The sequence below is a fragment of the Mchenga conophoros genome, linkage group LG10 (genome assembly GCF_057382185.1).
Source record: "Mchenga conophoros isolate Kocher_MC1m ecotype Shallow Benthic linkage group LG10, M_conophoros_male_GT1.1, whole genome shotgun sequence".
Lineage (NCBI taxonomy): Eukaryota > Metazoa > Chordata > Actinopteri > Cichliformes > Cichlidae > Mchenga > Mchenga conophoros.
The window spans coordinates 1,091,686-1,114,794 of record NC_140535.1 but is presented as its reverse complement, the minus strand read 5'-3'; the positions used below and the strand labels follow the sequence as shown (position 1 = coordinate 1,114,794).

The following is a 23,109-nucleotide window of genomic DNA, read 5'->3' as shown; positions in this document are numbered from 1 at the left end:
AGTGCACTCAATATATTTATATATCTACATCCAAACTCAGTCAATTACTATACATTTCCTACGGCAACTCAAAACTTTATTTATAGTCCTCTAATAAACATAAATGGCAGTGAACTGTGGTTTAAACAGTTCACTGCTTACTCATTTGCATTTTCACTCACACACACACCGTCTAAAAATAGCTCCAGCATTGCCTCAGACTCCTTTCACACAGAGATCTCTTATTTTATATTACAAAGACATCTTATATTTACAACCACTGTCAGATCTGTCAGCTTTAGCACCTACACAATTTAGACAAATTTAAAATAACCGCCCAGCGGATAAACTCCCTGAGTTTTTTGCGACCAATTAACCAGTATCAAGACTTTAACTGTTTCTGGCCTCATCTCTAAAATCCCTAACTCAATTTAAAAGCGTCAACCAACCCAAACTTTGCCTGAAGCTCTATTTTTGGCATTACACAGCCAAGGCTTTCCCCGAAGTTTTAAGTTAAAGTTACACGCCCGAAGTCCAACTTCTTCTGACCAAAAAAGCGCAGGTACCGTTCCAAACGGTAAGGAGACTCTAACTCCTAGCTTCATTCCAGGATGCCCTGTACCCCACAGTTAAGCCAAACTGAACTAACCCTGTTCGCCGACAGGTCAATGTCGCGCGTCCACGACAAGGAGGGAGCATAACCTCCGGGCTCTGCGCTTCCTAGCAGTCCAACTGCCGTTCTAGAATAATTTATAATACTTTGAAACAACAATCAACACCCAAAACAAGTGTATAACTGAGGCAGATCTACCCTGATGGACAATGGGGACTCTAACCCACAAAATGACCAACCAAGGTCTGACCTAATGACCAACCGGGACTTTAACCCACAAAATGACCAAATTTCCTACCAAACTACTTGAGACTCTAACTCAATTTCTTTGGGACTTCAACCCAGTATTTAAACTTTTCCTGGCAGACTCTAACTGCTCTCGCAGACTTTAACTGCTTTCATTTCTTCTTTCTTCTTAGCAGAACTCTAACTGCTTCAACTCATGAGATTTTCATCAAAATCAAAACAGACATCCACCAGTAATTTCAGTGAGTAGACTTAAATTTTATCATATCCAATTTGGCACACTTTGGAAATAATTCAACAGGTAGTGCCTTACCTTTTGGATAAGCCGGCTTATGCCCACTCACTTCGACCACTGGAATTCATGTCTGCCCGTCAGACCACCTCAGAGACCACCGAATTTCTCCGTCTACACCTCCAATTCTCCCTCCTCAACCACCGGACGAAGCCCCCAAATGTTAAGGTTCAAAATTGAGGAAGGAGAGTACAAACCACCCTTGGTCCAGAAGCTCTTGGTCAAACAATGATTTTAATGACTACACACGTGTGGGAAGACAACTCTGTACGCAGACAGCAATTAGTCTTCAACTTAATCAAAGCATGAACAGATATTTTATAGCATCAGGGTTTGATTTACTGACGCCCCTTCATGCGTCACAGATACATTTTATACATAGATCAGATCAACACCACAATGACTTTTAACCCAGAAGATCATCTTCTATTTTCATGGATGGTACTTTCCGTTCTTGTCTTAAAGTGAATTGTTCCTCTTTCTTGCCGAGACAACAAGGACGGTTCCTTTTACCGAGACATGACTAATCTCTCCTCTAAATAAATCTAACTCATGTGTGTGTGTGTGTTGACCTCACATGCTCTTTGTGTCACCTCTTCACCTACTAACTGTCTGTGTCTCGTCCTCAAATGCTCTTTCTCAATTCACCTGTTGCACTTCTGACCTTTCACCAGACCAGAGGCTCACTGAGACTATATGTATGTCTTCTACTAAATAAATGTTTTAACCAAGAACCTCTACTAAAACCTTGATATAAAATGACCTGATATAAGTGTTTTGTAAGCATGTATTGCAATTCCTTCTATGTTCTAGTTTTCCCTCAGCATGTATCACCTGAACAGTCACGTCAGTGAAGCTTAAGACCTTTAAAGAACCTGAACATCAACTCAAATAAGCACAGATATGCATTGTGTACACAATAGTTATAACTGCATCTGAAATACAAAATTAACATCATCATAAACATCTTAAGGCCATCTTAAAGCTATCTGTTACATTGTCAAAGCCTCGTCTTAGCCTGCTGCTCAAAATAACTTCCTGCTTCTGCAAACTCTCTGCAAGCCTGTTTCCTGTCAGCCTGTGACTTTTAGCCTTTCTGAAAGACACACACTGTTCAACCCCTGAATGCAATATAAACTCCAGATTATATTATTAATGCAATGGTAATAATGATGATTATTTAACAATAGCAGTAAAATAATTTCCCTGCTCCACATTACCTGTAAATACGAACTTCAGTTGCTTATGTATATAGGACCACTTTGTGTCTCCCTTTTATATTTTATATTCCCCTTGCTATAAGAGCTGTGTAACACCCACATTTTTCATCCGGAGATAATAAAGGTTTATTCTATTCTATTCTATTCTATTCTATTCTATTCTATATACTGGGTTATGTTAGTGCCCATGTTGCCCATCTGATATGTTTTTGTGGCAGGGCTGCCTAGTGCCAGTTTTATTCCTAGCTGTCGTACCCGTTGTTGTGCTGTTATAACTGATGCTGAGCACATGTTCAATAAAGCAAACAACTGTATTTACTCTTTTTAGATAATAATCACAAAACAAACTACCCCACCTACATACCCAGTTCTTACTACCCTGTATTGCCCCTTTTAACATCAATGACAGCTTGAAGTATTTTGTCATAGTTGTGGATGAGGCTCTATACTTTCTCAGATGGTAAATCTGCCCATTCTTCCTGGCAAAAAGCCTCCAGTTCCTGTATTTCTTGGGCTGTCTTGCATGAACTGCAAGTTTGAGGTCTCCTCAGAGTGGCTCAATGATATTGAGGTCAGGAGACTGTCATGTCACTTTATTCTGCTGTAGCCAATGACAGGCCAACTTGGCCTTCTGTTTTGCATCATTGTCATGTTGAAATGTCCAAGTACGTCACATTTGCAGCTTCCAGGCTGATGAATGCAAAATTTACTCAATTTAAAAAAAAATTCCTTTTTTGATAGCTTACTGCATTCCTATTGCCATCAATTCTGATGAAATATCCTGTGCCTTTGTAGCTCACACATCCCAAAACATCAGCTATCCATCACCATGTTTCACATCAGGAATGGTGGCCCTTTCACCGTTCGCCTTGTTGACTCCTCTCCAAGTGGCAAACGTTCAGTTTAAGTCTCATCACTATAAATGACTTTGTGCCAGAAGGTTTGAGGCTTGTCTCTGTGCTGTTTGGCATATTGTAAGTGGAATACTTTGCGGCATTTGTGTAGTAATGGCTTCCCTCTGGCAACTCGACTATGCAGCCCATCTTTCTTCAAGTCCCTCCTTATTGTGCATCTTGAAACAGCCACACCACATTTTCAAAGAGTCCTGTGTGAAGCCTGAAGTTATTTGTACATTTTTCCTTGCATCCCCAACAGTTTTTCTGGCACTTGTAGCTGAAATTTTAGTTGGTCTACTTGACTGTGGTTTGGTTTCGACAGAACCCCCAATTTTCCACTTCTTAATTAGAGTTTGAACATTGCTGATATTTTCTTATATACCTTTCCTTTTTTATAAAGTTCAACTTTTCCCGCAGATCCTTTGACAATTCTTTTGCTTTCCTCATGACTTAGAATAACATCAGTGAATGAAAGATGCACGGGTCTGTCAGGAGCCCAGAAAGTCACTGACCTTTTATACACACCCACTGATTACAAGCAAACACATCACAGGTGACGATGGTGACATTTCATAGCCTTTCTAACCTTTTTGTGTCAAGTTGTGTGCAAGTCACCAGGGTATGTAAACTTTTGATCTGGGTCATTTGGGTAGTTTGTGTTGTGTTAAAAAAAAAGAGTAACCACAGTTTGACAATAAATGGCGTCAGCCAACAACGAGTGAAAGAAAAGGTTGTGTGTTATCATCCATACTGTCTGAAAGTTCTGCCAGGGTATGTAAACTTATGAGACACCTACGGAATTAGCACCTATGCACTTATATTCAATGGACGCAATGTAAGAATCTCACAGAAGTCGTTTCACTCTTGAACACTTTGTCAGACAAAGATTAGTTCATTGTAGTGTAAAAATGTTTCTTTATTGCAATATCTGCATTGGAAACACCCCCATACACAAGCAAATGAAACACAGTCAGAATGAATATATGTGTGGACAAGATGTTTGCAAACCAATTTATAGCATTTCAAGAAAATATATTATTGTGAAGTTTATTCACCGAGGCAGCATATACGTTGAATACGTCCACAGTGTTTCACAAATAAAGAAAAAGAGAACCAAAGTATTTTTAGTTCCCATTTAATGTGAAAATTCTCACTGAGCGACCCCTTAAAAACACTTAAGTCTATCTCTCATTAATGAGATTTAAGTTTAGTTTTTGTGTCATTTTTAATCTTATCTTCTATCAGAATTCCTCTCTAGGAGCTACGTGGACTCAGTGAAGTGTTGATCAGCTGATCAGAAATCTAAAACAATTTGCTTCCCCAAACAGGTTATTGGAAGGATTTTTATTGAGAGTACTGCACAGGTGATTTGGGGTGGACGTGGGCGATATAGCCTCAAAATGATATCAAAATATCATTTCAAGATAATAATCATATTTATGACAATACAGAATCAGTGTGTGTAATTAGTAAACAGAAAGTACTTAAACAAGAAATGCTTGTATAGTGCTTGTATTTCATACCTTGGGATCTTGTATCTTGGGTAGAGCGTGAACCACTTGCTTTTCCAACGTGTAACTGCATCAGTAGTTTCCATCCACCATTTGCTCTTTCTGCCGTGTGGATTGCAACTAGCAAGTGCAGCTGGTAATGCTTGGGTCATTTGATCACATTTGAGTCCATCACCAGCTGCTAGCTTCTGCTCCTTCACAGCCTGATTGTGTTTTTGCCTCAGGTGGTGGGTGAAACAAGTTTGTGGTTTCCCACATTAGGAGGAACAATTTTATTGCATATTTTGCAAAGTGCTGTGTTTTGTTGAAGGTTGTTGAAGTATTTAGGTAATAAATTCTCATTTAACAAGCATTCTGCTTCTTTAAACTGATTTTTTGCTAAATTTCAAGCCACTGATTTAATCATCACGTTTTCTCCACTCCACCAGGTTTATGACCTGAAAAACATTCCTGATCTCCATCCAATTAAAATCTACAACTGGGCGCTTTTTAGACAGTCGCTTTGATGTTTTATTTAAAACATCTTAGAGCTATTAGCCAAAACACTTGGTATAACCTAGCACAGTGAACTGTGTGTCCTTAAAAAAACTGAGGAATGTGGAAGCAGTAGGTCTAAAAAATAACCTACAGCAGATAAACCGTATCTGAAAGTCATGTTCTTAAGAAACAGGAGGAAAAAGCAAAACCTGACCTGAAAGACATGTCTGCTCCTTCAGTGGATCTATCTGCTGTTCATCAGTCTCATCAGAAATGTCTTATTTTGTCTTCGTTTCTGCTAAGGCTGACGAGAAGTCACCAAGTGAAACAAACATGTGTATAAAGTTTAAGTTGTCATCAGTATATACAGAGGTAAGGAGGGAGGTACAACAGTGTGTGTATACAGCCATCAGTGAAACACAGTAAAGGCTCCATCATGGTCATACCACCCTGATTAGCTTCCAAGATCTTGTCCGATCTTGGAAGCTAATCAGGGTTTGGCCTAGGTACTTGGGTGGGACGCTGCCTCCCCATTGGTGTGTTAAAGCCAGTGTGTCCACCTATCATTGTCCAGTATTTTTCCTATGGCCTTGTGCTGTATGGCTGTGGCAGTTTCTTTCAACCCTCTATTCTATAATACATATTTGTGTAGTAAAATATAAACGCGTGTAAATTATGAGGTAATTGTGAATATAAATAATGAGTTATACAAGATAAAAAATAAATTCTAACAAGCATCACTTCTTGTTCATGTTACAATGCACAGTACAGTGTGTGTGTGTGTGTGTGTGTGTGTGTGTGTGTGTGTGTGTGTAATCTCTATGTGCTTTATCCAAAGCACACACTCTGTTGATTTACCTCATTGTTCTCACAGTGTTCATTCACTGTGTGTAGCTGCAACACTTTAAACATAATAGGCTTGATGTTCTGTCCTTCTACCCTCGCTCAGATATAATGGGAGACAGTCCCACCTTTGTCAACAGTATAAACCATGTATTTGTTTTTTATATTTGTTTTTTAAACGCAAAGAAAACTTATTAAATGTCAAACGTCAAGCAAGAATGATCAATTATGAACTAGGCATAATTCAAACCATGGACATTTGTTCTTAAAAAACACATCTGTTACAGATTAAACGCTGTGAATATTTCTGCTAATTTATTACAATTCTGAAAAGTTGTTATGATTTCAGCAACTTTTCTAATATCGACTTCAGCTTCCTCTCCTGTCTCCACGAGACTGTCACGGTCCTCGGTCTCCTGACCCAGCGTTTTTAGTTCTTTGTGATTTTCGTATTATTGTACTTGTGTGTGATTTATTCTATGGCTTCTAGTTTTGATCCCTTGCCCTTCATGTCTCTCTGTGTCCCCTCTGTTCTGTGTAATTGTGTCTTTGCATGTTTGAGTTTCTTGTTTTCTGTCACTCTGCATTGTGCATTATGTTCTCATGGTTGGTTTTTTGTTACTCTCTCTAGTCTAGTCTCTTGTGTTCCCAGCTGAGTATTTCCCTGTGTATTTTGGTTCTTAGACCTCTGCCTTATGGTTTATGTCTCTGTATTTCTTAGTTGCTGTCTCCACTGTGTCAAGTTCGCGTCTCTGTGTGATACTTCCTGTTTTACTTTGAAGGTCCGTGTCTTATGTGAATGTGTCCTGCTTTGCTTGTCTCGTCAGTCCTGATTTCTCCCAGCTGTGCCCTCCTTCTGTGTCTCATTCCCCTCGTTACTCCCCAGTGTATTTAAACCCTGTGTTTCTCTGAGTTGGTGTGACGTCGTCCCTCATGCTGTGTGTGGAGCTCCCGGTGTCTCGCTGTAGTTCTTAGTTTGTGGCTTCCCAGTTTAGTTTAGTTTAGTTTAGTTTAGTTTAGTTTAGTTTGTATGTTTGTTTTACCAGCAAATAAAGCTGTGTTTTGAGTTCATTCCCTCGAGTCTGTGAGTCCTGCATTTTGGGTCCAACTCCCGCCTGCCGCACAACGATTCATGACAGAGACAGTTTAGCTCGCTGGGCTTGAGCACCAAACACTGTCTATGAAACAGTGTTCAATAAATTAGTGCTTTAATATTAACATTTTTATGTTTCTGGTTAAAACAGGAAAGACAGTAAGTGGCTCACTTTTGTGTTGCCAAAGTGAGTCAACATGTTCAGTGCAGAACTGGTGGATCCTCCTGCACTGGAACAGGAGGAAGAAAAGCTAGGGTCTGTGGAGCAGAGTATTTGGGTGAGGCGCTGCCGGGTCTCCGGACCAACAAGCCTAAGTGCCAGCTGGCTACCAAAGAATTTGCAGCAATTTAGAGCAATTTGCCAACAATATGTTTACAAAAAACAAGAAACAAAGAAACTTAGTGTTTGTCTCCTAGTAGTTAGTAGTTTAGTTATTTTCCTGTTATTTAAAAAAGAGGTCAAGTATTAGTGAGAAAACAATATAGCCAGCCACAGTGATTTCATACTGACACATTGTCAGACTCACAGTCTTGCGTTCCTTCTTTTTCTTTTGCTCCCTTCAGGTGTTGCCTCACCCCGTCTGTAACATCCTCCTCTGTCGCATAAACTCTGTCCATGTCCTCATCAGCATATATAAATATACAAATATGTTTTCAAAGGTAGTCTTATTTTTTTAATTCCTTTTTTCATATATTGCCACATCACAAGAAAAGTTGCCTCAAAGTGCTTTTTATAGCAGTACAAAGAAACAGACAAAACCCCCACAATCATCTGATGCTCTATGAGCAGCAGTGGGAGGGAACGTCTCCTCTTTTAGACGTAAAAAAGGAAACCAGAGAATCTGTCTCCTATTTCTTTGGGTTGTATTGTTATATATCTGATTGTATTATACAGCAGCTTGTGACACTGTCCTGCTGCTGATGTGCTGAAATGGGATAAATGCCTTTGTTTCTATTTTCGTAGGTCAGGTATGAATGCATGCTGCTAATAAGAACCCACTGCAAAGAGATAGGTGTTTCCCTTTCTGTCTACTGCTGACACACAGATTTGAGATGTGTGTAGACACCAGGGAGAAAGAAACCAAGACAATATAAAAAAGTGGAAACTGAGCATGAGACTGAACGTGCAGACAGTTATAGAATATCTGTTAGTCAGCAACAGCTGCTGTACACTTCTCTTCTTGTTTCTTGGCCCAAAGCTTAACTCCTGAACCTTTATAACTAATAAACACTGATGGCACAACATCAGTGTTTATTAGTTATCAAGTCCTCAGACAAGATACTGTGTGTGTTTCTGTGTGTTTTAGATGAAAGCGCTGCATAAAAGTGAGCGAGAGACAAAGCGTGACACTGATAATGCAGGATAATGAGGGCAGCTGAAGATATATACACAAGAGGTGATTATAGAGAGGGAACAGCAGGTAACACAGCTGCAGTGATCACACAAGGGAACCAAGGGAACTAAAAGGCCTGATAATAAACAGAGCAGACGGACATAACCTTACAATGACAGTTATACCTTAAACAATATCTAAATGCAAATTCCATTAAAGATAATTACTCAAGACCTTATTGGTGTCAGACTGTCAGTGCTGATCCACGCTAACCTTGTCTTGTAGAGTACGGACGTTTTGAGGCCAAAATCCGCGACCTGCGGGAACAGATGATGAACCACAGCATGAGCTCCGGGTCAGGATCCCTGCGAACCAATCAGAAAAGATCACTCTATGTTAGGTTGGTCTGTTTTGGATTTTAGATGGTTGTGGTGAATTCAAAGAATGCAGAAAATGAAAAAACATCCATTCTGCAGTCAGACATCCCAGGCTAAACAGCAAAGCTGCTTTTGCGTCGTTTACTTTTGTAAGCTTGTGTGTCTTCATGCACAGATGTCTGACCCTAACTAAGATGAAGATTTATGCAGATATTTGAGATGTGTGACTGAAACAGAAACACATTCACTATTTACTATAGTAACTATAACTGCTGAAATCCTGCATCTAGTTTCTCTTTGCTAATTTAGAATAAAAGTCACTTACTGCAAAGAAACAGGGATTATTATTTTATTACTGCTCTTCTTTCGTGGAATAGGGCACTTTTTGACTATGAAAAGTCAAAGGACAGCGGTCTTCCCAGCCAAGGGCTCGGCTTCAGGTTTGGGGACATCCTGCACGTCATCAACGCCTCCGATGATGAGTGGTGGCAGGCTCGCCGTGTTACTCCACATGGTGACAGCGAGGAAATGGGCGTCATCCCAAGCAAGAGACGGTAAGAAGTGAATACACTAATGTGTGAACATACTATTGACTAGTTTCTTCTAAACTAGTCATTATCCAAAAACAGCCTGTTTTTGATTCAAGTTTATTTATAAATCACCAACAACAATAGTCCCCTCAGGGAAGTCAAAGAGCTGAAGACCTTCGTGATAACAAAAGCCAAAACGTAACGTATCCCAGTCCTGAATAACACTGGCGCAGAATCAAATTCATCTGAAAGGCGTCGATACAGCAAACAAAGCAAAAGTGCCAAAAAGGTGTTTTCATTATCAAAGAGCAGAAACCATTTGTCAAATGTGGGATTTTTGTTTCTTCGCTTTAGGTTTGAATTGTGATTCGTGTCACAAATATGTCGTATGTTCCCCCAGTCATGTCTGTGTTTGCTCGCTTCTGTGTGTCTCGTCTCCTTTAGTCCATGTTTCCCTCCTAGTGTTTCATCCTCGTCTCCCCGTCTCTCTCTCACACATGTGTGTTCTCCCCTACTTGTCTCTCGCCCTCTCTGTCCTCCCTCTGTGCCCTGGGTTTCGTCAGTCTGCATCTCAGTGCGTGTTTCTCGCACTTCCAATTTTACTTTGATAGTCTCCCCCAGGTGTTTCCTCTTTGCCCTGATTCCCTCTTCGTTTACTGTCTGTGTCTCCCTCCGTCCAGTGTCGTGATTGACCCTTCTCTCAGTGAGCTACATGATGTAGTCACCTGACATGGGTTCACCTCACAGGTGAGCCTGTCAGGGTTCATCTGTAGAGTTTCTTGCCTTCTTAATGACGTTGGGACCATCTGTTGTGTTGTGCAGCAGTCAGGTTGGTGCACAGCTGACAGGCCTATTTGACAACTGCTAGAATTCATATTATGGCGAGAACCAATCAGCTAAGTAAAGAGAAACAACAGTCCATCATTACTTTAAGAGCTGAAGGTCAGTCAGTTGGAAAACTGCTAAAACTTTGAATGTGTCCCCAAGTGGAGTCACAAAAACATCAAGACTACGATGAAACTGTCTCACATGAGGACGCCTCAGTAAAGGAAGACCAAGAGTCTCCTCTGCTGCTGAGGATACATTCACCCGAGTCACCAGCCTCAGGAATCACAATCACAAGCAGCAGCTCAGATCAGAGCCCAGATAGATGCCACACAGAGCAGCAGCAGACACATCTCTACATGCTCAGAGCAGACTGTGTGAATCAGGCCTTTATGGTCAAACAGCTGCTGAGAAACCACGACTAAAGAGAAGAGATTTGTTTGGGCCAAGAAACACGAGGAGTGGACATCAGACCATCTGTGCTTTGGTCTGATGAGTCCACATTTGAGATCTTTGGTTCCACCTGCCGTGTCTTTGTGACACAGAAAAGGTGAGCGATGGTCTCTACGTGCATGGTTCCCACCATGAAGCATGGAGGAGGAGGTGTGTGTGTTTGTGTGTGTGTGTGGGGGGGGGGGGGGGGCTTTGCTGGTGACGCTGTTGGGGATTTATTCAAAACTGACGGCAAACTGACCCAGCATGGCTACCACAGCATCCTGCAGCCACAGGACAATGAGCCCAAACACACCTCCAGGCTGTGTGAGCTGATAGCCCGGCCTCCACAGTCACCTGTGGGTGGCTATAACTTGAAAGCAATCCAGGCATGAAGGGGGGCGACTTTGAGGAATCTAAAATATAAAACATGTTTTGAGTTATTTCACACTTTTTTGTTTACTACATAATTCCTCATGTGTTCATTCATAGTCTTGATGCCTTCAGTAAGAATCTATGACAGTGCTGCCCAATCCCAGTCCTCGAGAGCTACTGTTGCCCCCTATATGCTATCCTGCAGCTTTTAGATGCATCCCTACTCCAACACAGCTGAATCAAATGAATGGCTTGTTATCAGGCCTTTGCCAAACATGATGGCATGCTGAATAGGTAATCAAACCATTTGATTCAGCTGTGTTGGAGTAGGGATGCATCTAAAAGCTGCAGGATAGTAGCTCTCGAGGACCGGGATTGGGCAGCCCTGATCTACGATGTAAATGGTCAAAGAAACATAAAGAATTAAACGTGTCCAAACCTGACTGCTAGTGTGGGTGTTAGTACTAAAGATCTCACACGAGTTTGGATCTCGGTGACTTCGGCCTCAAGGTCTGCCTCAATTTTCTGAAAATCTTGTGAGTGTGAAAACTCTAGAACAAAGACACGGGAGTTTGAAAGTGATGCAACTGGTGTGTCCACCAAAAACTTGGTGACCTTGACCTCAAGGTTAGAGGTCCTTTTGACAAAGCATATAGTTAGGCCTGGATCAGGTGACCGTGAATCGGCCCTTAGTTATGCTGCAATAGGCTGCTGGGGGACTCCCATGATGCACTAAGCATTTCTCCTTGTCTCGCCCATTTTCACTCATCATGGGTTAATAAACTATAATTAAGCATTAATGATTCTTGATCTCTGGCTCTCTTTGTCTTGTCTCCCTTCCCTCACCCCCCACTGTCACAGCAGATGGCCCTGAGCCTGGTTCTGCTGTTTCCCTCCCACCGTGTATCGTCTGATTGTTGGGATTTCTCTGTGTTATTTAACGGTCTTTTCCTTACAATATAAAGCGCCTTGAGGTGACTGTTGCTGTGATTTGGTGCTAAATAAATAAAATGTAACTGAATTAAAAAAAACAGAAGTCATTATTTTGAACTTGAGAACAAAGCGATGTAGGTTTTTTAAATTCATACAAGGTGAATGTGGATGCAACAACTAGGAGCTTTTCTGTTAGCTTTGAAGTGCTCCTGTAATTTCATTCAGCAGTGTACAAATGCAGGGCCATGATACTGTATTTGGACAGCTATTAATTTGTTGTCCCCTGAAGGAGCCTTTGTTAAAACAAGCTTAAAACTGGGGTTTTTTCAACTTCAAGTACTTGCAGGTGCTCAGTAAGCATCAGGAGTGAGGTACTGGTAAGATCAGCAATACTGGAGAAAAGTAAAAGCATTTAAAGTGGGCTGACAGGATGAAGCACACAATGAACCCAATTCAATAAGCAGTCTGTTACCACACACCTGATGTTTGCTGATGTTTAGCTGTGGTCACTGGAAAGGGCAGGAGTACGTGTAAAACGTATATGATTTACTCATGAAAGTGGCCACTTTCTCATTACTTTCATATATTGTTTTAGGAAGTATCCAAAACATACAAGTTTCATTATATAATTTTTCGAGGGATCTTATATCTGTTTTCACTCTTATACGCTTTTCATACAAGTTTCACACAAGACAGACTTTGTAAGATTTATATATATATCTTTTCCATATGGGGTAGAAATTGTTAAGACTTCCTTCTTCTCCTCACAGTTGCTAAACTTTATACATACCAGTGTAGAATAAAAAGGGGATGTTTTTTCCTCTTCTGGTTTCATTATTTTAATAGGGCACTATTAGTTCATTAGAATCATATAACCAGCTTTGCATTAAATATATACTGAAGTTTTTGATCTTGCATTAGCCTTTGTATTACAGTGATTGTTATAACTCTAGTTTGATTTTCTACTTACAGGTACCAGAATAATATGATCTTTCATTGCAGATGTGACCATGATCAACTTATACATATTGCAGTTTGTTGCTTATTATAGAGTTGTGCTCAAGTTAATTAAGGGTTAAAAGCTACAGTCAGCATGAATGTCTGACTGATCTATGGAGGGGAAAGGCTTCGAGCATAGAGGGCCGCACGCGCCTACATACCACTGATATCATATTATTCTTTGTGGTCTTTTATTCAATTATGTTTTTTTGCTAAGTTTAAAGTGGTAGTTAATTAAACAACATTGATTGAAATATTAAATACCTGAGTCAGTTTCCGGGCTTTTTAGAGAATCAGTGAAAAGCATAAATCATCACTTTCATGTTTAATAATTAATGATTGAAATGAACTGAATAGCGTTTAGAAGATTTGTTAATTTGTTTGTCTTTTGTTAAAAGAGTGGTTTCAATAACTTCAGACACACCTTGCAATTGTGCTTATGATGAGTTGGCACTTGGTCTTTTGAAGGTCATAAGCTTCGTTCGGCGTGATGGTCCGGACTGATATATTGCAGGTTTTGACTTTGAGTGCAGAGGGCTAAATGCAAACATGCTTACAGTACATATAATACATATAATCTAGGAATGTGTCCGGCCTGAGGCCTTAACTCATTTGGAGTCTCACTATATTTTACTCTACTTGGTAACAGATGACCAGAGTCAATAATTAGCCTCAGAGACCCTGAGGGCTTGAAGTTTATTACCATGTTTGGAAGGTGTTATAGAAAGGAGAAGTTCTATGTCTGTTTGTAGCCATTAAAGATGTACAAGATGTACGATTAACTGTGACTAATGTCTGGAACCTATTTTGATCTGTCATTACGCATGAAGGGGCGTTCTAATACCCTGATTTTTACAAAACTATGGAGATGTGTTTTTTGTGATGAGATCTGAGGCTGTCTGCATACAGTTTCCATCTCCCACGGGTGTGACCATTAAAATCATCGTTTGACTTGACCTGGCCGGACCAGTGTTGTTATTGTGGTGTTTCTCCTGTCTCCATCCCCAATATTTTGAACCATAACACCAGCTGACTAGTTATTTCCTCAACAGGGTGGAAAGGAAAGAGCGGGCACGTCTAAAGACTGTTAAATTCAATGCCAAGCCAGGGTCGTTTGAGTCAAAAGGGGTGAGTACCTCGCAAAGTGGAAATTTCTATTAGTGCGATGATCCACAGGCTAGTTCAGATAGAACTGAACATGTATGAGAAGCTTAACCTGCTGTTTGCTTTGCCACACAAACAAAGTTAACACAGACAAACATTTTTATGCCTTCATGAACAAACAAGTAATCACTTCCAGTGCAGGCAAGTAAAGCTTAACTTTGGAAAAGTCCATCAGATCATTTCTTCTGTAAAACGTCTTCATTTGTATTTGTTTCAGTTCTCTTGATATTTTACGTGTGTGCTTTGATTTGCACCCTTGTTTAATCAGCCAACCTCTACTAAGCTTCAGGTCATGGACTTCCTGCCCCGACATTCTCCTGCCACATTTCATTTTTGGTTGCATCCAGTGATGACAATGTGCGCAGGCCCAGGGTTGTCTCCACCATACTTTACAGGTTTGTAAAGGTTTGCCAGGCTTTTAACTTCCAAATATAACACTGCGCATTTTCAGCTCCCCACAGAGCTTTGCTCAGTGTTGTAGATCATGCAGGAGTCTTTGGCTAGGTGAAGTCAGGGGCTTACTCATTTTTCCAGCCGGCACTGTGAGTGATTACTTGACATGAAAAACAAGCAGTTTTTTGTGTATAGTTGACTTCACACATGGTCAGTCAGGTCACCTACTGATCAGAAGGTTGGTGGTTCGATCCTTGCCTGCTCTAGTCTGCGAGCCAAGTATCCCTGGGCAATAACCCCAAGTTGCTCTCCGATGCATCCATCGGAGTATGAATGTTAGCTAGAGAGCACTTACATGGAAAAGAGTGAATGAGGCAAGTTGTGTAAAGTGCTTTGACTGCTCAGAGTAGAAAAGCGCTCTATAAGAACCATCAGTGCAAAAATCCTGACAATGCCACAAACCCTTTCTTACAGCTGTAGATGTGCTTCATTTATTAATCTTACCTCCCACAAGTCAAACCTGCACCACCTGTGAATTATCAGCTCAACTTCATTTTGGAAACAGATGTGGTATATTTACAAAGCATCAAGTGCAATATATTCTACAACCACAGACACACATCATACAGGCAGGTTATTTCAGCTGTCATCCTCTCAAATTCCATCTTTTCCTTCTATTACTGCATGTTTTTACGTGTTCTTATGGAACCTCTTTCTTATATTTTATTTTTCATGGCATGTTCTGGGTAACTGTCTTTCACTTTGCTTTTATTTTAAACGGGTGGCATGTCAAGAAGTGTGCAATCTCATACTGATTTATTTAGGAATACAGCAGAAGAAGCTCGGTCGTTTTATATATCGCTGTTGTTGTCTGACAGTCTTTGGTTGATCTCATCTATCTGTGGCCAGCTCGGCTCAAAGCTTCACATATTATTAGGTCAACTTAAAACACGCAGCAGTGATTCACACTTAACTTCTTGACATTCTACTTCCTGCAAACAGTTTTGTCTGCATGACAATGATACACCTGTTTGCCCCATGCTTTCTCTCCCTTCGCAGTCATTCACTGACAAACGTAAAAAGAATTTCATCTTTACACGAAAGTTCCCATTCTACAAGAACAAAGATGGTGAGCAGGATGGCAGTGATTCAGACCGTAAGTAAGCTCACAGACACATACGTGCTTTCATGCAGTCAGTGTAGGTCACACGTCAGGCCAGAAGGGAAACCACAGGTGTGTTTCCAAGTGTGGGAACCTCACGGAGACTCTTTGCAGTCATCCTTGTTTTCTGTCCTTTTCTGATGCAGAAATGCGATAATCACTGCTCTCATAATCACTGCTGTTCATTTTGTGGTGATATTATATGACCCAGTTTCCCTTCAGAGATCATCTAGGTACAGTCCAACATTTGGTATTTTGGCTCTCCCTGCTGGCCGCTCATTGTTTTGAGAAGGACAGATCTGTGGGCCGCACCCTCTGTCCTCATTTCCTCCACCTTTTGCTTATGTTGTGGCTGTCCTCCTTGCTCTCTTTCTTCTGCTCTGACTCTCTGTGGACGGCCAATAGGACATCCTGGGGATAGGTGATGATGGGTATGGGACAAAGACATTAAGTAAGTTGGTTGTTCTTCTGCCTGCATTACTGCATGCTGCAGTTGTTGGCTTTATCTTGCTTCTTGGTCCACTAAAACATGACATGTGGCAGAGGTTTAAAAATGTTCAATATCTGTATAATGTCATGTAAGGATTTCAAGTAACCATCTTTTTCTTGTATAAGACTTTAAGAATCGTTTAAAATGCATCAGAGGACAAATATTTAAATTAAACTACTGAAATCTTATTATACATATATTGGGTTAGTTTTTATGCTTTCGGTGGCTTGTGCCATTTATACCTTGGCACGTCTGTAATGTTTGCATTATCTGAGAACTGCATGATTTGTTAAGGGTCGCAGGTTCTGCAGGACACAGTTATGACCTTGTATTCGTCCTAAGGAGGAACCACTGGGATCTCTCACGACTCCACCAGCATGATCTTTGTTATTCCAGCCTCACTATGTGGATATTGTTTCATGCATGTTTGCATGGTGCTTTTGTTTTCGTTTATGAGCATAGCAGCTTGAATGACAGTCTTAGAGGTTGCCACGGTTACATCTGTTTGTTTGGGCCTTCTACAGTAAAATGTCATTTGCTGTTGGAGTTCATGTTTCAGCGTTGCGGGTATGTGTTTATGTCCAGTAGTTTGATTATTGCGAAATACTGAGAGTATTTAATTATGCGTGTTTCAGTACCTAAAATTCAAATCAAGACAGGTTTTTATGTTTTTAAGAGTTTCCTAAATTAGCTAATTATTAGCACTGACAACACAAACGCATCACTGAAACCACCGTGTACTTTTTTTGAAGTTCTCATTTGTAAACTAGAAGATACTAAAATATCAGTAAATGTAAAACATGAATAAAATGTTGATTATTACAGAGTTATCTCGAACTGTTACATGTATTTTGATGGGTTTTTCTTTGTTGCCCACAAATTCTGATAGCTAAAGGTAGCACTATATTTTGTGAAATATCCTAACAGGAAGTCAAGAGGAAGTGATTCTCTCATATGAACCAGTGATGCGTCATGAAGGTAAGCTAAAACTTTTTTATTATTAGTCTTTTATTTATCCAGGAAAAAACCTCAGTGAGATTAAAAATCTTATTTCCAAAAGAGATCAAAAATACATGTACCACATAAGTACATAACAAATACAAAATCCCACACAAACATGTGAAAAATACACAATAACAGATCAGTTAAGAGCGACATTAAAAACAATCACACGGACTAACAGAGTTATTCTCTCGTTCCTTAAAGATGGACTTAAACTCCATCAACATAACCAACTCTGACAGTTTCAGATCCTTCTGCAGATTATTCCAGGAAACAGGGGGCAGCAGATTTAAAAGCCCCAATTCTGTTCTGATTTTTGGGGACAATTAGTTGTATGATGTTGTGAGAACAAAGGCTGTATTGGTTGTGGGTTTTTTATTTCAATTAATTAATTTATTAATTCTTTTGTGTCCTTAAAGCAGGCGTTAGACACATCAGCCACTGAGCATTAATGAGCTTCACTTTCAAGTTGTTGATTTAGATACAAACACGTCACAGCTATCTCGGGCTTTGGGAATTTTTGCACATGCCACATTCACAGACAGTCACACGGGTGGATGCATTGGGGATAAGCCCACTCTGACAGCCCACAGCCCACGCTGACAGCCCACAGCCCACTCTGACAGCCCACAGCCCACGCTGACAGCCCACAGCCCACTCTGACAGCCCACAGCCCACTCTGACAGCCCACAGCCCACGCTGACACCTTGATTGTTTTTTTGGTTTTTATGACTTCTTGAAATGATATATTTTGTTAAAATTTAGTTTCGTATGTTTTTTTTTACAAACTAGGTTTTTCCAAATAGTTTTTGTGTGCCAGCCTAAACTCCATATTATTCCTCTTTTCTGTTAAGCAGCCCGACAAAGTTAGGGATGGTTTTAATACGTTTTCTCACCACAAACTGCCCCGCATGTGAAATCGAAACGTATAAACTTTGCAAGAACTGTACAGTTTCCCAGTTGCTGCTGTCTACTCTACAGATTTTCTATTATTTATTCATTTTTCTATTACAAGAATCGATATATCCTTTGTAGATGATAACAACATAACTAAAGCTATGCTACGGTCCTCTAAGAGTTTACTTTTTATGAAGTCTGTGTTTCTCCTTTAGTTAACTATGCCAGACCTGTCATAATCCTGGGACCCATGAAGGAAAGAATCAATGATGACCTCATATCAGAGTTCCCAGACAAGTTTGGATCTTGTGTGCCGCGTACGTATTTGACTTTGCATTGCTAATGTAAGGATGAAGTGGGAAACAGGACATTACAGATTAGTATTCCAGCTTAATGGAAGAAATGTCTACGTCTGCATCCATTGGAGACCTTTCTGTGTAGAGTCTGCATGTTCTCCCTGCTACTGTCTGCACTCTCTCAGGCTCCCATCCACAGTACAAAGACATGGATGTTTGGTTAGCATGCATGTCTGTGGCCATTCTACAGTATGTGTGAATGTGAGAGTGGGTGGTTGTCTGTCTCACTCTGCTGGTGCTCAGGTAGATTCCACCTTTGACCCTTGGACAGCTGGAATAGGCAGCAGCTCCCTGCGCCCCTAAATTATACAAACAGTTGAGAAAATGGATAGAAAACTGCAGCGATTCAATCAGTAGCTGAGGGACAGCTCACACAGATTCCACCAGCCTTCTCATTGTAGTAAACCAAGTATATATGGTCTCCATTGTGAGAATAGATCTTGTAATCTCCTCCACACAGGAACACCGTGTTAAATATTACTTAATGTAATGACAGTGGCTTGGGTATTGCTGGTTTGTAAGAGAAAGCTGTCACAAGCTGACCCAACAGGATCAGCCTTCGTCTTCTTCAGTTGTGTGTGTTGTGTTTGTCATCAGCTGCAGCAGTTTTGATTTTGCATGTTTTTATTTACCCATCTCTTATTTGAATTTACCCTTTAAACCATATAAAGCTGCTAACCGTTCAGGTTATCAAGGTAAGTGAGCCCATGAACTGATTCTCTCAACCTACTGTTTAGAAAGTCCTTTAAAGTGAAGTAGTTCCCATAAACAAGTCCATTCATCTCTTTGGAACCACAGTTTGTGTATAATGTGGAATTTCTGTCATTGATATTGTTATTATTATTATTATATCATTATGGTGCACTAATAATGTAGAATTCTGTGCCACATCCTCTCCATATATTAACAGAGGCGCTTACCTGTGAGTTCAAAAACATGATCACATTTATGTCACAGCTTGGTAATAACATGGTAAGAGTGGTTTTAGTATTAGTGTGATAATAAAGACAGAACATGCAAGTAATACCATTTACTTACTGAAGTAAAGGCCACGCAGTACCTTGGTATTAATCACAAGTATATCAGTATTTTACTTGTTCATTATTAACCTGTTATCCCAGCATTACCGTGTTATTACTGTGCGGTGCTAGCAGTATTATCCCATGTTTCCAGTTTAGCCCTTTAATCTCTGTCGGATAGCTTTAAAGGTGAATTTGTTACAGTTAATGTGAGAATTGTAAAATGTGAGTGAGGTACTTATTCATTTAGATAGAATTATAGCAAATGTAAAGTTACTAAGAGTTAATGTTCCTGCTCATACTGAAGATACCACTCGACCAAAGAGGGACTACGAGGCTGATGGGCGAGATTACCACTTTGTGATGTCGAGGGAACAGATGGAGAAGGATATCCAAGAGCACAAGTTCATTGAGGCTGGGCAGTATAATGATAATCTCTATGGAACGAGCGTCCATTCGGTCAAATACGTGGCTGAGAGGGTAAGATTTGATCTGTTTGCCAGCAGCGTCACTGAGAAGCATTTTAAATATAGTTAAATATAATAAGTGTGCAGAGTGCAATATATTCTCTGAGAAATCAAAGCAGCTGCACTGCACTTTGAAAAGCAAAGACGATTTAGAAACACATAAGAGTTGTTTTAAAATGATCTTAATATGAGAGCTAGTGTGATTCTGTGTGCTACAGCTAAAGCTGTGCTTCTGTCTCAGGGTAAACACTGCATTCTGGATGTTTCTGGAAATGCTATCAAACGACTACAAGTAGCACAACTCTATCCCATTGCCATCTTCATAAAACCGAAGTCTATTGATTCATTAATGTGAGTATTCATGTGGTCTTTTGTCACACACTAACAATAGAGGTATTGTTTGATGCGCACATTTCTATTCGTGTGTGTGTGTGTGTGTACAGGGCCATGAATAAGAGACTGACAGAGGAACAAGCCCAGAAGATCTTTGACAGGGCGATGAAGCTTGAGCAGGAGTTTGGTGAATTCTTTACAGGTACAGTGTTAAAACAAACCATTTATACTGAATCACTGTAGCTCAAACGTTGTTTGAACCGTGTCTAAATCCAAAGCTTAGGCATCAGTGACAGTATTGGTTTAGTCAGACAACTGAAAAAGCTTCTACTCCTCAATAAGGAGAACAGCACGCTGTAAAGATTTTAGCATGTATAACTTTTCTACCTTTGCTGAAGTTTTGAAAGATGTACATCAAAAACAGAAAGAAACTTAAAAAATCATTTAAAGACTAATTCTATTGGTCTGGTCTGAGCTCACGATGTCACCAGACGCACAAAATTAGGAATTCTAAACCTGTCTCAGTACAGCTGAAAGGCGTTCGGAGCCTTCAGTCCTCTCTTCTGAGGAACCAGCTCCCAGTTTGGATTTGGGAGACAGTGTCATGGTGAATTGGGTTAAAGGACTCAGGTGCGAGACTCCTTGCAGAGTGACAGTGAATTTATTCACAGTGAAAAAATAAGTCAACAGTTCGAGTCTGTAATCCAAAAAGGGCAGTGCAGTGATACAGTGGCTTCTCCCCGTGGTGACAGTGCAGTGACAATCCAAAACAACTCCTTGTGCCCGCTCCTCCTCCGATCCCTGGATCCTGGAGGCAGATGAGAAAAACACACAGTAACGAAAACGTTCTCTCTCCTTCACAAACTAGGTATGCTAATCGCGACTACGCTACCCGGTTTAGCTCAACGTTCCAGCGTTGGTTGTGACTCGACCGCACCGTTAAATAGGTCTGCTTCGGATTAGGATGGAGAGGAGAACACCACAAAGTACACGCAAACACAACAAAAATTGGCAAGGCGACCGGTGAGGACCGTCTAGCCGTGACAGACAGACGCCATCTCTTACTTTATGCTCGCCCTCTGACTGTTGGGGTTTTCTCTGTATTATTCTGGAGTATTTACCTTACAACATAAAGCGACTGTTGTGATTTGACAGTAGATAAATAAAACTGAATTAGATTGACATGAAAAATTAAATTGAACTGAATCTGAGGTTTAACTAATGGATGGAGTCTCCTCGTCCAATACTCTGACATCAACCTTCCCGAGGAGGCTGAGGAGTGTGAGCTGTACGCTCGAAAACACTCTCCATTCCCCTCCTTGAATAAAGATGGAAATGAAAATTATCAACCTACCGAAGACCAAACTCTCATTCCAGCAACTCAACATGGCACTGGGTAGTATTTTATATGGCCCCCACACTCGTATGTAACCTCAGCAGGGTCCAGGTATCAGCTCATGCTGTCAGTAGTGACCCTGGACAAATGCAAACTAGTAAAGAAAATGGTCAGAAAAAAATGTCAGTGGCCTCCACAGGTTAAACCGTTCCTGTTTGAGAGTCGTGTCATTGTTGGGCCTTTGGTGCACACGAGGCTAATTCATTAACACCAAAGTAGCTGAAACAGATCAACAATGCATTCTGCTAAATATTCTGATTAAAAGGTGTTCCTGTAATTGTTTGAAGCAGTGTAATGCTGTGAATGCTTTATTGTGATATACAGGACATTCATTGCTTAGATGCAGTATGTTGTGCTGAAGAAGCCAAGACCATCCAACTCCATTCAGTCTACAAATTGCATAAATAAAGAAATTAAATCATGTAAAAAATAAAACTGTGGGCACTGATGTCAGTCTAGTGTTTAAAATATATGAATCACTCTGTCTGAAGTCTATGTATCACAAGGTTATGTAATATTTACCTGGACTGTTGATGCTTTCTGTTTACAGACAGCACTGCTGGAATTACATATTTCCACAAGCAAAGCCAATAACTGAAAAATGTGCCATATGAGCATTATATCATGCTCCCCCAGAGGAATGTTGGCATGAATCCACCGGTACACACAGTATAAGGATCAAGGCTGCCTTTCACTGTAGAGTGCTTTCACATTCCTCTTACTCTTCTTCTGTGATGGATAGGCTAGGAGAGTGAATGCCAAAGCAAAATGTCCTTTGGAAACACGTGTCTCTTTAGCAGTGGGCCAGAAACATCCAACAACCAGTTTACATTTGCTCTTCATCTCCAGTACATGGACCACAAGACTCATAAAAAAGCTAATTGTAGAAGCTAAACAGAGACGCTAAATAACTCACCAAATCTAATAGCAATTGGGGAAAAGGAAATGCTGTTGAAATCCCCCAGTTTGAGTCAACTTCATATAAATCTGGGATTGGGGTTGTTGTTGTTGTTGTTGTTTTTTCAATCCTACCAGCGTATGTCAGGAATCTTCAAATCCTGGCTTCCTGAATAAAAACATCAAACTTTCATGTATCTGTGAAGGTTCATTCATATGTTTTTTTATTTGCAGCACTGGTTCAAGGAGAAACCTTGGAGGACATTTATACCCACTGCAAACAGGTCATAGAAGAACATTCAGGACCCTATATCTGGATCCCCTCAAAGGAGAAAGTATAATAGCTCATTATGCTGGAAGGCAGTCTGGACTTTTAGGATCTAGTAATATGAAAACTGTTTGGCAACAAATAGTGTTTATAAATACATATTGTGAATAAGTTGGCTTTTTTTATTTGTTCATTTGATCTTGTGTTTGATTATTGTTTGTTTTTCACTTAACCTAAATGTTCCTGAATGTAAACCACAAAAATGTTATAAAGTTTTAGCTCACAAAGTA

General features: G+C 40.3%; 1 protein-coding gene across 10 annotated transcripts in view; it reads left to right on the top strand.

The window, feature by feature from the left end:
* Positions 1 to 23,109, top strand: part of LOC146565164 (disks large homolog 2-like) — a 190,237-nt gene extending 167,128 nt beyond the window's left edge. For all 10 annotated transcript variants that reach the window (XM_085288055.1, XM_085288054.1, XM_085288052.1 and 7 more), the window contains 11 exons: positions 8,790 to 8,904; positions 9,259 to 9,435; positions 14,028 to 14,103; positions 15,592 to 15,688; positions 17,112 to 17,162; positions 18,299 to 18,400; positions 19,111 to 19,134; positions 19,766 to 19,938; positions 20,167 to 20,276; positions 20,369 to 20,460; positions 22,786 to 23,109. In XM_085288055.1, coding sequence (XP_085144181.1) covers positions 8,790 to 8,904; positions 9,259 to 9,435; positions 14,028 to 14,103; positions 15,592 to 15,688; positions 17,112 to 17,162; positions 18,299 to 18,400; positions 19,111 to 19,134; positions 19,766 to 19,938; positions 20,167 to 20,276; positions 20,369 to 20,460; positions 22,786 to 22,892 — 1,124 coding nt within the window. In that variant the 3' untranslated portion in view covers positions 22,893 to 23,109. The remainder of the gene's footprint in view (positions 1 to 8,789; positions 8,905 to 9,258; positions 9,436 to 14,027; positions 14,104 to 15,591; positions 15,689 to 17,111; positions 17,163 to 18,298; positions 18,401 to 19,110; positions 19,135 to 19,765; positions 19,939 to 20,166; positions 20,277 to 20,368; positions 20,461 to 22,785) is intronic.